This window comes from Panthera tigris, chromosome A3, assembly GCF_018350195.1.
Source record: "Panthera tigris isolate Pti1 chromosome A3, P.tigris_Pti1_mat1.1, whole genome shotgun sequence".
NCBI classification, from domain to species: Eukaryota; Metazoa; Chordata; class Mammalia; order Carnivora; family Felidae; genus Panthera; species Panthera tigris.
Window position 1 is genome coordinate 10,311,423 of NC_056662.1, and position 16,474 is coordinate 10,327,896.

At 48.3% G+C, this 16,474-nt stretch overlaps 1 protein-coding gene across 3 annotated transcripts in view; it reads left to right on the plus strand.

The window, feature by feature from the left end:
• ATP9A (ATPase phospholipid transporting 9A (putative)) overlaps positions 1-16,474 on the plus strand; it is a 129,668-nt gene that overhangs the window by 30,097 nt on the left and 83,097 nt on the right. For 2 of the 3 annotated variants that reach the window (XM_042980139.1, XM_042980140.1), the window contains exons 2-4: positions 395-539; positions 2,417-2,530; positions 7,770-7,878. In XM_042980139.1, the coding sequence (XP_042836073.1) occupies positions 395-539; positions 2,417-2,530; positions 7,770-7,878 (368 nt within the window). The remainder of the gene's footprint in view (positions 1-394; positions 540-2,416; positions 2,531-7,769; positions 7,879-16,474) is intronic. The other variant, XM_042980141.1, reaches the window with a different exon arrangement.

The following is a 16,474-nucleotide window of genomic DNA, read 5'->3' on the forward strand; positions in this document are numbered from 1 at the left end:
ATTAGAATTGCAATTTGAGAGACACAGATTGAGGTAGAAATCTGAATGAGATTCTCCGTGGGTGTTGTATTATAACTGCTGTGGGCTCTCCTCTCTCATCAGCAAAATGTAAAATAGAGGTAATGTGTTGCTCTGTATTTACTTTTTAACTTAAATCTCATTTTAAAAATGAATCTTACACTTTGATGACGTAAGTAATCTGGGCTTGTGGACAAAGCATATTTTGGACCACAGCTTCTTAGAAGCCTTGGCTCTGTTTTCCCCTCTCATGATGAGGAAGTCCCATTCGTGGCCGTTGTCCTGACCCAGTAAAGTTGCTTTAGAGGAACACGTTCGGAGAGAAGTGGACAGGTGTGGGCGTGGCCTTGACGGTGTGGCTGTGTCTTTCCCACAGGTGCTGTGAGTGGCTGAGATGCTGCGGCGGAGGGGAGCCCAGGCCCCGCACTGTGTGGTTGGGGCACCCCGAGAAGAGGGACCAGAGGTACCCTCGAAATGTCATCAACAATCAGAAGTACAACGTCTTCACCTTTCTTCCTGGGGTGCGTACGGGCAGAGGCCACAGCCTTTGTTTTCTTCTCACACCGGATGTGGGTGGTGGTACTGGGTTTTAGAAGACCGAGGTCCTCGGGGTACCTGGGTGGCTCAGTGGGGTAGGCGGCCGACTCTTGGTTTTGGCTCAGGCCATGATCTCACGGTTGGTGAGTTCGAGACCCGAGTCTGACAGCAGGGAGTCTGCTTGGGATTCTTTTTCTCTCTTGCCCCTTCCCCGCTCACACTCTTCCTCTCTCGCAAAAATAAATAAATATTTTTTAAAAAGAGAAAAAAAGACAAACGTCCCTGTGGCCAGATAACCTGGGTCTTTTCCAGGCTGCCTTAGCCGCTGCCTGTCCATCTCCCATGTCCTGAGTACCTAGCGGGGGGGGGGGGGGCTGCCTTCTGAGGTTTCTGCTTTGAGATGCCACCTGATCCATTAGAATAACTTCACATTTAGTTGGTGTGTTAGGGGCAAGAGTGAAAAAGATATTTTGGGGACCCAGCATTGTAACCAAAATACCAAAAAAAAATCTACAAAAACCAAAACCCCATCATTGCCTAAAGTATCCCTTCTGTCATCATGAAACGCATATTCAGCATAGGAAAGTCAGGAGATACGAGTATGGAGATTTTTTTTTTTTTAAAGGTAAGTTTTAATCCTACCATCCAGAAGGAATTGCTGTTGGCATTTTTGCTAATGAATATTTTGGTTGTGCTTACTTATTATTCTGTGCTCTGGAGTCCTGGTCCTAGCATTTCCACATTAGCTTAGGCCAATCCGTGGATTTCAGCTCTACAGACCTTCCCCCGCCCCCCAACACGTGCTTAAATCGAAGGCCTATTTTTACCCAACACACACTGGCTGACTTTAGAAGCAGCAGCAGTGATCAGTCCCAGTGCTGGAAGGGGAAAGAAAAAAAAAAAAATGAGTGTTTGATTTATTGAGAGAGGTTCCAGAAACACAAACGTGTAATGCTGTAGCTTACGGTCAATTCGAATGTTTTTTTAAGGGCAACTCTGACTGCCTTCACTGCTGCGTTCAACCCACATCTCCCCCCTCCCACCTCCCCACCCCCCCAAATATCAGCATCTTAAATCAAGAAAAATTTTATTTCTCCTTCATGGAAATTCTGGTGCCGAGCGGCCACACCCTTCCATGTTGCGGCTACACCGTCTGGAACACGAGGCCACCAGTATCTCCATGACTGAGCAAGAGTGAGTTGGCTGAAAAATGGCTCTTTACTGCCTCAGCCTCCAAGAGACACATCATTTCTGCTCAGCGCCCCAGGCAAGGCATGTGGTGCCAGACTCCCCCCCCCCCCCCGCCCCCCGACCTCCCAGGGCACGTGGGAGCCATCGAGGCTCCCCCACAACCCGCCTCCACACAGGACACGATTCCGCTCTATTTTATGAGATCATATCGTGGAGATGAGAGGTTACCTCGTTTTCTTGATCAACCTCACAGTAGAGACATTTCCCACTAAAACCTCTTCTGAGCATTTTGAGCGGCCTCCCTGTACTTATAAAACAGTTTCTAAGAAACAACTCGTCACAGATAAAGTCGAAGCCCCCCGCATGCCATCCCCGGCCCCAGAGGCACCCACTCTCTTGAATTTGGTGTTAATAATTTCCATGTGTATCATTGTTTGTTTGTTTCTTTCTTTATTTTTTTGACTTTTACAAATTCTGTTTTGATTACCACATGTGTTTTCCTAAACAATACGCAGGAGCGTTGAAACTCTACGTAAAAGGCATCATGGGAGTTGTGCTCGTCTGCAGGGCCGCTCTCAACTCTTAATCACCTCGGACTCGACCCCCCGCAGGTGCATCACTCGAGCCGTGACTGTCTCTCTTCTCTCTCTCCTCTCTCTTGTCATTCCAGGTGTTGTTCAACCAGTTCAAGTATTTTTTCAACCTCTATTTCTTGCTTCTTGCCTGCTCTCAGTTTGTTCCTGAAATGAGACTTGGTGCACTCTATACCTACTGGGTCCCGCTGGTGAGTAAGGGGCGTGGTTTGTCCGCTGACCGTGGGGTTTGGGAACAGATGCTTCTTTGTCTCTCTCACCCGGGCATCTGCAGCCTTTTACGTGAGAGGACAGCCTCAAGCCCCCCCGCCTCCTCCCCGCCAGGATTAAAATTTTTTTTTTTAATGTGTATTTATTTTTGAAGGAGAGAGAGAGAGAGACAGAACATGAGCGAGGGAGGGGCAGAGAGAGACGGAGACACAGAATCCGAAGCAGGCTCCAGGCTCTGAGCTGTCAGCACAGAGCACGACATGGGGCTCAAGCTCACAAACCGCGAGATCGTGACCTGAGCTGAAGTCACTTAACTGACTGAGCCGCCCAGGCGCCCCTATATTTTTTAATTAAAAAAAAATTTTAATGTTTATTTATTTTTGAGAGAGAGAGACAGAGAGAGAGAGAGAGAGCGAGCGCACACAAGTGGGGGAGGGGCAGAGAGAGAGGGAGGCACAGAATTGGAAGCAGGCTCCAGGCTCTGAGCCATCAGCCCAGAGCCCCACGCGGGGCTCAAACTCACAGACCGCGAGATCATGACCTGAGCCGAAGTCGGACGCTCCACCGGCTGAGCCCCCCAGGCGCCCCAAGCCCCCCCAGGATTTTAATGGTGAGGCTGCATTTTGTACACCACCGGGGCCAGACTGGTGAAGTGGTAAAGGCCGGGCCCTTCATTCGTTCTGTCCTTCAGCCAGTCAGTTTTTTCAGCAACTGTGCATTTCATGCTTACGGTCTGTCTCACCTGTTTCTAGACTCTGGGGATGCAGTGTCAGGCCAGAAGGACAAGGCTTCTATCTTTGTGGGTTGTGCTATTTGAATTGTTTTCTGAGATCCTGTTTTCTGCCCCTGTAGAGCCTGCCAGCAGGAGGGTTTGAAAAGTACCAGGTTTTGCGCTTTGTGTCTGAAGTGAGACAGAACTGACCAGAAGGCCCCTCCATTCCCTCCCTTGCCTCCTTTGGGCAAATGGTTATCGAGTAGCGACTGTGTGCCGGGTAGGGGGGATGGGGGCCTCTGCTATGTGCTGGGGACACAGCGGTGAATGAAACATAAAAATTCCTGCCCCTGTCCAGTTGGTTTTCAGAGGAGACAGACAGTAAACATTTCAAATTGTGAAAAGTCCTGCAGAGGTTCTAAGAATAAGGCCACGGGCCAGATAGGCTATCCCAGACCCATTTAATATTTGTTGAATGGATGAGGTGGGGGTGGGGGATGTAGAGGGGCAGCCTTGGCCAATGTGGCCACGGAAACATCTCGAGGAGGGGATGGGCTGAATAGGAAGGCAGGAGTATCCCAGGGACAAAGAGCAGCAGTGCAAAGGCCCTGCGGTAGGCATTTGCCCAGAGCATTTGAAGAACAGAAGGAAGCCCAGTGTGACTGGGGTGTGGAGAGGGTGGAAGTGACATCTCTTTCTATCCAGGTAGAAGCTGCGTATTTCACATGAAGTGGGGCTTTATTTATGTATTTGTCTATCGTGGCAGGTGGGAGAGGATAAGGATTTGGTGCACTGACACGGACGGTGTAGAGAGCCAGTTGCTAAGAGACCTGTGAGTGGCCATAAACCGCGAGTGCCGCGTCATCAGACAGGTTAGGCCGGCAGCTCCAGCCCAGAGAAGGGAGAGGGGGTTGGGTTTTTCCACACGAACAGGAAAGGTGCTTTGGGGATGTGCAGACAGTTCTCCCCTGACCTGAGTCATTTGTGGGTGAGTTAGGACCCTGGGAGCGGGAGAAGGCTTCTGTCACACATCCTTGCCTCGCGTAACAAACATTCCTGTCGGCGCGTTGCGTTCTCACCCACGAACACTGCAGACTCAGAGGCCCGGCTGACACAAGCAGGCCTCGGGAGAACCGGGGAGCTCACGTCCCATGCAGAACGGAAGGGTCCGCTCCGTTCCAGCAGGTGCGAACGTGGTCCTGGAGTTGCCAGGCCCAAGAGTTAGAAGCTTTGGAGTTTTATGTGAAACACCCCAACGTCATGGGAGGTTTTTAGTTCCACAGCTGCTAACTACATACCTATCTAGAGTCAAACCCTAAGTTCCTTGTGTAAAAAAAGTTAGTCTCTAATGTATACAAAATGTAACTTACACCTTGCCTTTTCCGGGGAACCTTTTTAAAGTGTGGTTATTTGAAAGGTAAGACGATCACGTGATTCAAGAAACATAGAAATCGCCCCAGTGAAAATTTCCCTCTGGTCCAGTCCAGGAGGGCGGGAGCAAGTAGCGAGCACTGGGGTGCCCCTCCCCATCCCCATTCCCCAGCTGCTGCCCACATCTCCTTGCTGAAATGACGCCAGGAGTTCCCAGAAGCCTGACCTTCCGTGCACGCAGTCAGAGTGGCCTCTGCCCCCCTCCCCGCCCGCTTTCCCTGGAACGGTGGCCGCAGGTGGGAAGCAGGCAGGGTCACAGCTGCCGCTGGCGGTCCTGACATTTTCGACTCCGCATCTGGGTCTCTCTTACAGCCACATTTTCACTGTGAAAGTTGAGGATGTTGGTCTTACCGTCCTGCCTCTTCCCAGGGGCTACAGAGAAGAAGGTTTGGGGGTCGAAGAGAGACCAAGTGGATGGCATGTTTCTAGGTGACAAGAGCTGATGTCCCCTAGATTTTTGTGCACAGAATCACTTCCCGGTTCTTGACCAGAACGCATTTTGAAATGTCTCCGACCACCCTGAAAGGCCTCTCGTTTCAGAGCCAGCTATGGATAAGGGCTGAGTGAGGGCTGCGGTGTGGTCCCTGGCTACACGTTGGGAAGTTGTGTAATTTGAACCTCAGTTTTCTCATCTGCAAAACAGGCGTGATCGTGTCCACTTGCTTGGCTCATTGGGAGGATTAAAAGGAAGCCCTGCAAATAAATTGCCTCCTTTTGCTCCCAACGGACAGGAAATTCTCAGGAAATACGCTCATTTGAATTTTAAATTTCTGGCATTGGTGTCATTGTTCATTGTCTGGATTAAGGTTTAGCTTTTGATAACCTTTTTCTTGGTACTAATACGTTAGAGGGAGAAATTCCTCAATAGGTAGCTGAAATGATCCCTAAAATTGTTTGTATGAAGAGCTAGATTTTTTCGTTATTGAGATATAATCTGTGTACCATGAAATACACAGATAATACGTTGACATTTGTCAACACCGTGGAAACACCACCTCGGTCAAAATACAGAGCATTTCCACCACCCTAGTCCCCGAGTGCCCCTTTCCAGTCAATCCCTCCTGAACCAGAAGGCACTGCTTTTCTGATTTCTAGCTCATAGATTGGTTTTGCTTCAGGAAATCTATTTTTGATGTACGACTTTACAAAAGGAGGCTTAACACTTTCAGAATGGCCTGTCTGGGCACTGTCACTGCCTCTGAGTCCCTTTCCGAGCTCAGACAATCCCAGCCCTCCCTGTTAAAGCCTCTTTCTAAATATCCGTGGATCTTAAGGACCTCTGAAGTTGGATGGTTGGAATTTATTTCTGGGCTACATTTGCATCTCTGAGCAAAAGCATTTTCTAGCCTAAGGGATGGCAGGTCCTTTGGGCTTAATGGGAACTGTGTGTGTGGGGGGGGGGGGGTGGGGGCGGGGCAGGGGGAGTAGATGGGATAACTTAGGAGGCGGTATTTATTTGCAGCAGGGAGGTCACGGCTCCTGTCTTTGTATGAGCGCACACTTTCCATTAACATCAGTGGGGTTTAGCTAGGCCCACGCAGCAAGGGATAGGAACGGGAACATTTGCAAAAACAAACAGTAAACACCTGGGTTCTGGCCCGGAACAACGACCCGGCGGCGTGGGAGGGGCGCCCGTTCTGCAGACTGGGTCTGTGCCCGGCCACCACAGGCTTCCTCTCACCTCCAGCTCTAGAGCTCTCCTTCTGGAATGTCCCAGTCTTGCTCTGGCTGCATCTTGATTGGAAACAGGAGCAATCCTTTGATTGGAAAGACAAACGAGCCCTTGGAGAAGTCCCACAAAGGAGCGCATCTCTGGCTAGATTTACATAAGAGATTTAAAGTCCTTTGAATGGAAGTTCATCTATTTCACAGGATAAACAATATAAAAATGAAATTCCCAAAGAATCACGGCTGCTAACCTTCAGGGCGATGGTGCTTTCTGTATTAAAAAAAAAAAAAAAAAAAAAAAAGGCTTGAAAAGGAGAGATGACAAGGTATTTTGTAAGAAAAATGAACGAATGCTCTTGCCTTTCTTGACACAAGAGGAGGAATCTGGATGGAAATAGATTTCCTGTTACGGCTGACTCACACCCCAGCCCCCGCCAAATTTTGTATGAGTTGAGGTACCTGACCCGGGAAAGGTCGGGCAGTTTCAGTGTTCTTTTTATTAGCTGCTATTTATGCAATCAATACTTCAATGTGTTTTCTTTCTTTTTTTTTTTTTTTCAATATATGAAATTTATTATCAAATTGGTTTCCATACAACACCCAGTGCTCATCCCTCAATGTGTTTTCTTTAGAAGGATTGAGAGCGTTACACAGAAGACTGGAGTCCCCTTCGGCCCTTCCCTCTCCCTCCCGTCTTTTCCTTGCAGGAATCTAGCCACTGGTTAAGGAAATTGGAAACTCTTTGCAGAGTGTGGTCATTGCGGTTGGTGCTTGTATGCACGGGGTTACATTGTATGTGGGGAAAAGTTGATGTCCCTACTTGGGAGGTCAGTGCAAAAGTGATGGCTCTCACTCTTCTTAACTGGTCTGGGTGTGCTCTGTGTTGTTGGCTGATCTCCTTTCCACGTTTCTCTGGACGCTGAACGATGTGGCTGTTAAGGGCAAGGACTCCGGAGCCAGTGTCCTGCCTGTCACTTAGGAGCTTTGTGTCCTTGGCAAGATTACTCAACCTTTCTGTGCCTCAGAGCCCTCATGTCCGCAGTAGTAAGAGCAGGGTTGTTGTGGGGCCGTGACACCCCTCCAGTAACGTCCGCTGGATGAGGTACAGATGTCACCAGGTACCATCGCTCGGCCACTGCCTGTGGACCGACCACCTTTTTGACTCTTAGAAACCCTGCCGTGGTGGTGGGTAGGGATGCCCCCGTCTGTGTGCGTCAGCCAGTGTTTCCCCAGGGTACGTGTGGAGGAAGGAGTCAGAGAAGTGGGCTTGCCGGGGCAGGTGCATTTGGGGCGGTTGGCAGGACCCGCCCTGCTGCTGTCCCGTGTGGCCTCTGGCCTTGTCTGTCCCCAGCACCGGGAGAGGAAAGTCGCTTTCCGCGGGGCTCACCCTCTCTCCCCTGTCTCTGCAGGGCTTCGTGCTGGCCGTCACTGTCATCCGAGAGGCGGTGGAAGAGATCCGATGTTACGTACGCGACAGAGAAGTGAACTGCCAGATCTTCAGCCGGCTCACAGCCAGAGGTCAGCCTCCCGGCTCCCCCAGGGCCGCGGACAGTCAGGGAGCAGAGGTCAAGGCCAGGGGCCGGCGGGTGTGTGGACACCGCGTGGCAGGACAGTCACTCGGCTGCTGGCACCCCGGAGGCCAACGTGTGCCCGGGGCCTGGAGGGACTCAGGCTGCCCCCGGTAGGCTGCCACGGGTCACTCTTGCAGCCTGGCCTGTGGCTGACTTGTGCATCAGGCTGGATTTAAACCCCATTCGTTGGGCAGCCTCCTCTGGCTGACCCCGTCCCCCGGCTGGCTGAGGAGGGAGGGAGGGAGGGGCCCCTCTTGTCCGTGCTGAGGTTGCAGGTTGCGGAGGCCAGGAGTCTCTCCTACGTATTTCTGGGGAGCGAAGCTTTGAAAGATACTCTTTCAACATTACGAAACTAATGCCACAACTTTGCAACATACGTTTTTTTAAGTGGGCGCCAGATTTATAGCCGCATCTCCGAGGATTCTGCTGAGGGGCATCTTATAAATCCTCCAACTTGGGGCGCCTGGGTGGCTCAGTCGGTTGAGCCCCCGACCTCGGCCCAGGTCATGAGCTCATGGTTGGTGGGTTCAAGCCCCACGTTGGGCTCTGTGCTGACAGCCTCACAGCCTGGAGCCTGCTTTGGATTCTGCATCTCCCTCTCTCTCTGCTCTTCCCTGACTCGCTCTCTGTTTGTCTCTCTCAAAAATGAATAAACATTAAAAAAATTAAAAAAAAAATCCTACAACTTAAGGTGGAGAGTCTGACCAGAGAAGCAACTAGATAGCCCTTAAGCACTGAATCCCTTGCAAAGCACATGCATTAAAAAAAAATTTTTTTTTCTTAATGTTTATTTATTTTTGAGAGAGAGAGACAGAGCGTGAGCAGGGGAGGGGCAGAGAGAGAGGGAGACACAGAATCTGACACTGGATCCAGGCTCCAGGCTGTCAGCACAGGGCCAGTGGATCACCAGATCATGACCTCAGCTGAAGTCAGATGCTTAACCGACTGAGCCACCCAGGCGCCCGGAGGCACATGCATTTTAAATTGGTGGAATTAAAAACAAACAAACTCCTGAATATCCCCAATGGGAACCCACCTACCGATCCAGCCAGCGTTTAACTTGTGTTTCAACTACAAATTCTACAGGAGATGACCTGTGAGGATGTGTTCAGAAATAAGAGGCTTTTACGTAAAGTCCCTGAAGATGACAGGCAGTTCAGGGACTGATAATGTTTTAGGAGCAGCAGAGATGGATGAAAGCCATGTTTAACCTTCAGGACGTCAAGAATTCTGAAAACCAGGAATGTCTCAGGGAGGGTGAACTGCTTTTGATGCCTCAGTCTCCCCAAGGCGCTCACACAAGGTTTCAGGGTTTTATTTTCTTTCTATTAATATTGACGGAGGAATATGTTTTGGGCTCAAATTTTTTTTTTAATCCCCTAAGGGCATGAAGGTATTTTGTTTTGGTGCATTTAAATACATTTTCAGAGTTGGCGGTCTTAACATTTGGCAGAATGTCTCTGGGAGAAGTGGGGGGTGCAGCGTTGGCATGAAAATGCTTTATTACGGCTAAACTACTGTATTTAGGACATCTTGCTGCCTAAAGAAAGAAAACCCAGTGTAGTCTTTGCAAAGGCAGGTGGCTTGGGCTTTCCACGTGGGTAATCAGAAGACCCCTCCGCAGGGTGTTTTTTGTGGCCCGTGTATATTAAATCCTCCCTTAATAACATATTCTGACTATAACATTTGAAATGCTAGGCAACCGACAAAAGCCCCATTGGAGAGGGTGCTGTGGATCTATTTAGATGGAATCCATTCATTCATCTGTCCCAGCTCCAAGCCTTCTTTGGTCCTTTTCATATTGCAATTGCGTCTCCCGTGAATGATTTTTGTGCAGATTCCCTCCTCGGCTCCTCCTTTAACTTCACTCACTTCTTGAAAAGATCCTTAGGAGAATTGGCAGATGGCTCCAGCGTTAAACACTTGTCTTCCTTTGTCGGTCTCCTTTTGTGGCCCGTGGTTTCTGTTGTCATGCCAATGCAGCCATGGGGGAAACCGAGCAGAGTTCTGAACACTGACCCAGCCCCTGCTTGGCCATTTGTTCTGAAAGCCACCCCCCCCCCCCCAAAGCACTGAAGAAACTGTCAGCTCAGAAAGTGATGGAGGTGAGTATAGTTACTCGACACGCTTTAGTGGGGAGGGGGGGAGCAGAGTGTGAAGGCCCAACTGGAAGGTTTCAGAGAGAGGAAGAGAAAGAAAGCTTCCTTCACCTTCCTGTTTAGTTACTTACTATTTTCTTGAGTGAGGCTTTTCACCAAGATCTTCATTTAGTAAATTCAAAAGCAAAATGAAACAAGCGTGTACGTGTGTGTGTCCATGCAGAGCTCTTTTCTTTTGTATCCCATGATATCTTTAAAAATGTATTTTTCAACACCGTTTTTAGAGTTGAGACACGGTTAGAAGCCAACATATCAAGTCCTTGATCCCTGGATTATACGGGCCACGTCGTTTACCTACATTCTGATATCACTTCCTGATTGACGATAATAGTACTTGTGCCAATTGAGTTGAAAACATTTTTTGGGAACAATGTCTAACGAGAAACAAAGTTACAAAACTCCTGTGGTTGACTCCAATACCCTCCTCACCGCGCGTACATCAGTTGTTAACATTTTGCCATATTTGCTTTTTGATACTCTCGCTCTTAAGTCGTTAGAGTTAAGTTGCAGACATCATTCCCTTTACTCCTAAGTACTTCCGCGTTTAATTCCTAGCGGGGCATTTCTCTTACATAACACAGTACAGTTGTCGAAATCGGGAAATTTAACAGTGGCGCATTACTATTAATCTACAGCCCTTACTCAAAATTTGCCATTTGTTCCTAAAATGTCCTGGTTCCCCCCCCCCCCCCCCCCCCCCCCCCCCGCCACCCTGAGCATCTAAAATGCCCTGTTTTTAACAGCATTTTTTTTTTTCTTCTGGTACAGAAACCTGTACAGAGTTGCCAGTGACATTTACTTGTCCTTGCTCCTTATCTCCTCTAGTCTGGCACGTATCCCTGGTTTTCTTTGATACAACATTGACATTTTTGAAAAGGCCCGGCCAGGGGCACCTGGGTGGTTTGGTCGGTTAAGCGTCCAACTTCCGCTCGGGTCATGATCTCACTGTTCCCGGTTCCCGAGTTCGAGCTCCGTGTCGGGCTCTATGCTGACCGCTCAGAGCCTGGAGCCTGCTTCGGATTCTGTGTCTCCCTCTCTCCCCAACCCTCTTCTCACACTCTGCCTTTCTCTGTCTCATATATAAATAGACATTAATTTTTTTTTTTTTTTTTTTTTTTTTTTTTTTTTAAAAAGGACCGGCCAGTTTCAGGGCAGTTGCTTTATAGCTTGTCCCTCAATTTGTGTTTGATGTGTCAAAATTAGATTCATGACATGTATTTTTAGCAAGAGTTAACATAGTTTTAAGAATGCCAGTGGCACAGCCAGAGTTTTAGAAGCGTGAACGGTAATGAAATTGAAAAACTTTGAAACTTTGAGAAATAAAAATTGATTTTTAAACAACTAAAAACCCTGGAAGTAAGGCACTCACCACTGGGAGGAAAAATGGATGATAGTCTTTTTCTGCTAATTGTTACTTCCATTTAGATTATCATAGTATTTCAGTAGAAGAATCTATTATCTAAAATGACACACCAGCTAGATTGATTTTTAATGTCACTGTCATGTCAAATAAGAAATGTTTTTAAGTATTTTAACAGTTCAGGTGGAAATGACCATTTATTCATTTTGTTGCAGATTTGTTTTGACTACAGCACGTCCCAAGTATATCATAAGTTTCCGTATTCTAGAGATAAACACAAGGGCCTGTGGATTATGGGAATTCATAATTTAGTGAGGTATCCAACCATTTAAATAGATAATTTAAAAAATGCGACTCGGGGCACCTGGGTAGTTCAGTTGGTTAGGCGTCTGACTCTTGGTTTTGGCTCAGGTCACGACCTCATGGTTCGTGAGTTCGAGCCCTGCATCCGGCTCTGTGCTGACAGTGTGGAGCCTGCTTGGGATTCTCTCTCTCTCTCTCTCTCTCTCCCCCTCTCTCTCTCCCCCTCTCTCTCCCCCTCCCCCTCCCTCCCTCTCTCTCTCTGTCTCTCTCAAAGTAAATAAATAAACTTAAAAAATGCAACTAATAATTATGCTTTAGGTGTGGGAGAGGGGTGGCCGTCAAGGAATGTCCCCTTTCTCCACCACAGCGTTCCTGGTTCTGAGCACAATGTATGACAATTGAAGAAAGTAGTGTTTCTGAGCCTGTGCTCTGCCTCGATTCAGGAGTCCTGCTTCCCCCTACACTCTGCTCCGTGGGCACATCCTTAACCTGTCAGTACATCGGGGGTAATAACAGTGCCCTACCTTATCAGAGTTGCTCTAAATACAACTCCTGTACGAGAAGAATCTAACACCGTGCCCGGGATTTGGTGTGTGTTCAAGAAAGGCGGTGTTGATGGTATTGTGACAGAGGTCCGTTAAATGTTGGTGGGTGTGAATAAATAAATGGAAGTATGAGCCAGGGGCCACGGGAGGTTATGGGGGCCCATCAGAGAGGAGGTGATAGGTGTTCTCAGAAGAGGTGACCTTCCTCTTAAGTCTTACAGGGTGGAAGAGAGCGGGACTGGCTGCGTGATTTGTGGTGCATCGTGCAAAATGAACACATGGGGCCCTTGTTCAAAAATTTAACAATTTAAGGGGGCTCCTGGGTAGCTCGGTTGGTTGAGCGTCCAACTTTTGATTTCGTCTCCGGTCCTAATCTCACGGTTCTTGGGTTCGAGCCCTGCGTCGGCCTCCGTGCTGACAGTGTAGAGCCTGCTTGGAACACTCTCTCCGTCTCTCGGTCTTTCTCAAAATAAGTAAAATAAACTTATAGAGGAAATTAAGAATTTCAAGATGGCAGCAGGTGAGCACGAAACCAGGAACAGGACCCTTCTGAGCACGCGGCCCCGTGCTAGTTCCCAGATCACACAGGCACGGAGAGGCCGTGGTGAAGAGTGTTCCTTCCAAGGGCCACGGGTGAGATGTGGGTGGGATACATACCCCAGGTTCCGGCTCCATCTTGCTCTTCCCATTTAGGCTGTATTTCCTGAGTTTCCCTCCTGGGAAAACAGAGAAGATCATGAAGGCCAGTGAGGGCCTGGAAACTGTGGGAAAGCCCATCCTGTGGTCTGGGAATCCACGGATAAGGCACGCTACAGGGACAAGTTGGTGTTGGAAGTGTTTGAAAAATACTGTCCAGGGGCACCTGGGCAGGTCAGTTGGTTGAGCGTCTGACTCCTGCCTTCGGCTCAGGTCACGATCTCAGGATTGGTGGGTTCGAGCCCCCGCGTCAGGCTCTGCGCTGCCGACGCGGAGCCTGCTTGGGATTCTCTCTCTCTCCCTCGCTCTCTCCCCCTCCCCCAGTCTCACCCTCTCAAAAATAAACTTTAAAATTGCAACTCTTTACAAAAAAAGAAAAAAATACGGTTGACGTTGGAACGCAGTAGGAAAAAAATGAGCGATGACCCACCGAAAGCCGGCTACGTGTTGAAGAAGGTCTAGGGTGTAATTTCTTAGACAGCCAGGTGGCTTTTACAGATGGGAGCAGCAGCTAGTTAAGGGCAGGACTGTGACTTGAAGCCCGGCTTGTCTGAATGCACGTCCGTGGCCTATGGGTCTAGGCGCCTACTGCGTGCCAGGAGCTGCGGGCACCAGCTTCCCCCAGGGTATCTCAACCGTAGCTACGACGTTCAGCCTTTATACATACGCTACAGAAGCGCTCTCAGATTTAAAGAATTTCAAAACACGTTTGTGAGTCCAAAGGGACTTGTCACCCCAGCACCCTCATTCCAAGGTGGACAGAGTCGTTAGACAAAGTTGGTGGGAACCCAGTACGGCTCACGCTTTGGGATAGATAAGCGTTTCTTCTCCTCCTTGAAATATGCATTTGCAGCGAGATCAGAGACTGGAGGGAGGTTCTTGTGAGTTGAGGGGTCTTCTCTAACAGCATTCGGTGGCACTGTCATCCCAAAGCCAAAGAAGAAGGGGGCTTGAAGTGGTAGCCGGCTCGGCAAAACTTCTTTTTGTTCCTGGAAGGATTTGGGTTGGGTGGGGAGGGAATAGTAAGTAAAGGGATTATTTCTTTTTCCTTGTGTCTTGCTCAAACCAAAAGTTGAAATCTGGGGGTGGAGTGCTTTGCCTCGATGATCCCGGGTGCTGAGGGCAGTGGATTTCTTTGCATTTCCATGAGATCTTCAACCAGGAATGTTTGCCCAGACTAACCTGTGATCAGGGGCTAAATGAGGCACACGGATAATTAGCTTTGAAAGAAAGTGCAAACAGAGGCACAATGAATGCAGTTGCTGGATGCTTCTTTCCTGCTGGGGACATCTGGGCATGCCTCGAGCCAGAAGTCATAAGCTGGAAGTCTATGTGAAATGGAGAGAATCCGTGTTTCTTCAGTTCTGGGGTATACGTATGGTGTTAAAACCCAGCTGCTACCTTTCATCTTCCCCATTTCTTTCCAGAAAGTTCTGGAAAGGGTCTCTTCACCCTTTCCTAGTGATAGAATAACCTCAGGGGCTCACTTCCGCCTAAGAGTGACATCTTTTTTTTCCAATTTATTTCAGAATCCGCTTTGGACTGTTAGTATTGTGGTTCATGTGACTGAATTTTGAGGTCAAAGGATATACGTGTCTTTCTTTTTGGCATTTGTATTCCATTGAAGTTTATCAGGAGAAGGTACGACGATATAGGGAAGATGCATTCATTAATGGAGAGCTGTTTCGCTTGTGGGTAGTTAACTAAATGGAAACTTCGTGTTCCCAAACCCAAGTACTGTTTGTGTTTTTCATAGTATAAACTCTGTTCAGGCATGGGAGAACACTAAGCTATGTTTTATACTTTTAAAAAATTTTAATTGTATTTTCCTCACGTTTCAGATATTTATTAATCCGTGCAAACCCCAACACAATACACCAACATGCTTTCGTGCGTTTATAATGTTTATTTATTTTTGAGAGGGGGAGACAGAGTGTGAGCAGGGGAGGGGCACAGAGAGAGAGATACACACACATACACAGAATCCAAGCAGGCTCCAGGCCCTGAGCTGCTGGCACAGAGCCCGACATGGGGCTCGAACTCATGAACCATGAGATCATGACCTGAGCCGAGGTCGGACGCTTAACCGATTGATCCACCCAGGCATCCTGATTTTGTGCATTTAGAGGGGAACTATTTCCTGGGTAAGTGGAAAATTGTGTGGAGGGTTTCTGGGAGACCTCCCCTGTAAGCAGCTTTATAGGGAGACGTCTCATGTAGAAGTCTGGCCCTTCTCTAGTTTGCTGTAATGTGCAGTCACTGAGCAGAACCTTGTATTGACCATTGGGACCCCGTTTCCCCCAGGGCTCTGGGTTCCTCCTCCTATCCCTGCTGACATCTGGATTGAACAGTCCCAGGCACGAGACATACAGCACTGCCCTAATGCCTCCTGTTCCAGTAAAGGCCAAGAGGGGGATCAAGTTCTGAGGCTTCTTGGCCTGACCGAGATCTGGTGGGACACAGCTGTGGCAGGGGCCAGAAGAAGAGATCACATCCGCAAGGCCTGGCGCTAAGTAGTCCCTGCACCCAGGGTCAACAGACACCTGTTTTATGCTTTTTTGAGGGAAGAGAATTCCAGTGAATGGTCCTTTTGATATTAACCACAGCAAAAGTACCACAAAAGTCCTTGACTGAGGATCTCAAATCCAGTTTGGGAAGCAAAGTATTCCCCTGCCCAAGCTTTCCTCATGAAGACCCAAAGCATTCGCTTTTGCAAGTCTTATTTAAAACAGATCTTGCCAGACACTTTTCTCATACCGTTCTCCGAGACATGCCAAGGTATTTCGGACCCGTGGGTTTCTTCGCTTTTTCAAAGCGCTCAACTTCTCTTTACTGCAAATCGTTGATGAACTCATCTGTTGTTTAATTAAAAAAGCCAAAAAAAGGGGCGCCTGGGTGGCTCAGTCGGTTAAGCGTCCAACTTCAGCTCAGGTCATGATCTCACGGTTCGTGGGTTCGAGCCCCGCATCCGGCTCTGTGCTGACAGCTCGGAGCCTGGAGCCTGTTTCAGATTCTGTGTCTCCCTCTCTCTCTGCCCCTCCCCCACTCATGCTCTGTCTCCCTCTGTCTCAAAAGTAAATAAACATTAAAAAAAAAAATTAAAAAAAAAAGTCAAACAAAATAAAACAAAACAAAAAACCTGAAAACAATCTCACATACACATTAAGGTGTTATCTTTCCCAAAAGATAATCCCCCTGTCGCTGGGGTGTTGTTGTTCTGTTTCTTCATTATTGGGCACCAGAAGCAGGGAGGACCATTTATATACTTATTTTAAAAGCCTCTGTTGGGCATAAACTTGTTACATTTAAGCCTCAGCCTTTTTTTTTTTTTTTTTTTTTTTTTTTTTTTTAAGTTCCCGCTATTTTAGAGGAAGGCCCTAGGAAGTGGCCATGGAATATATAATAATGCTTTTCAACCCTTTGCCTGTTTTCAAATAACAGTCTTTTCTTAGGCTCTGGGGAATGCGGACAACTCTCTCG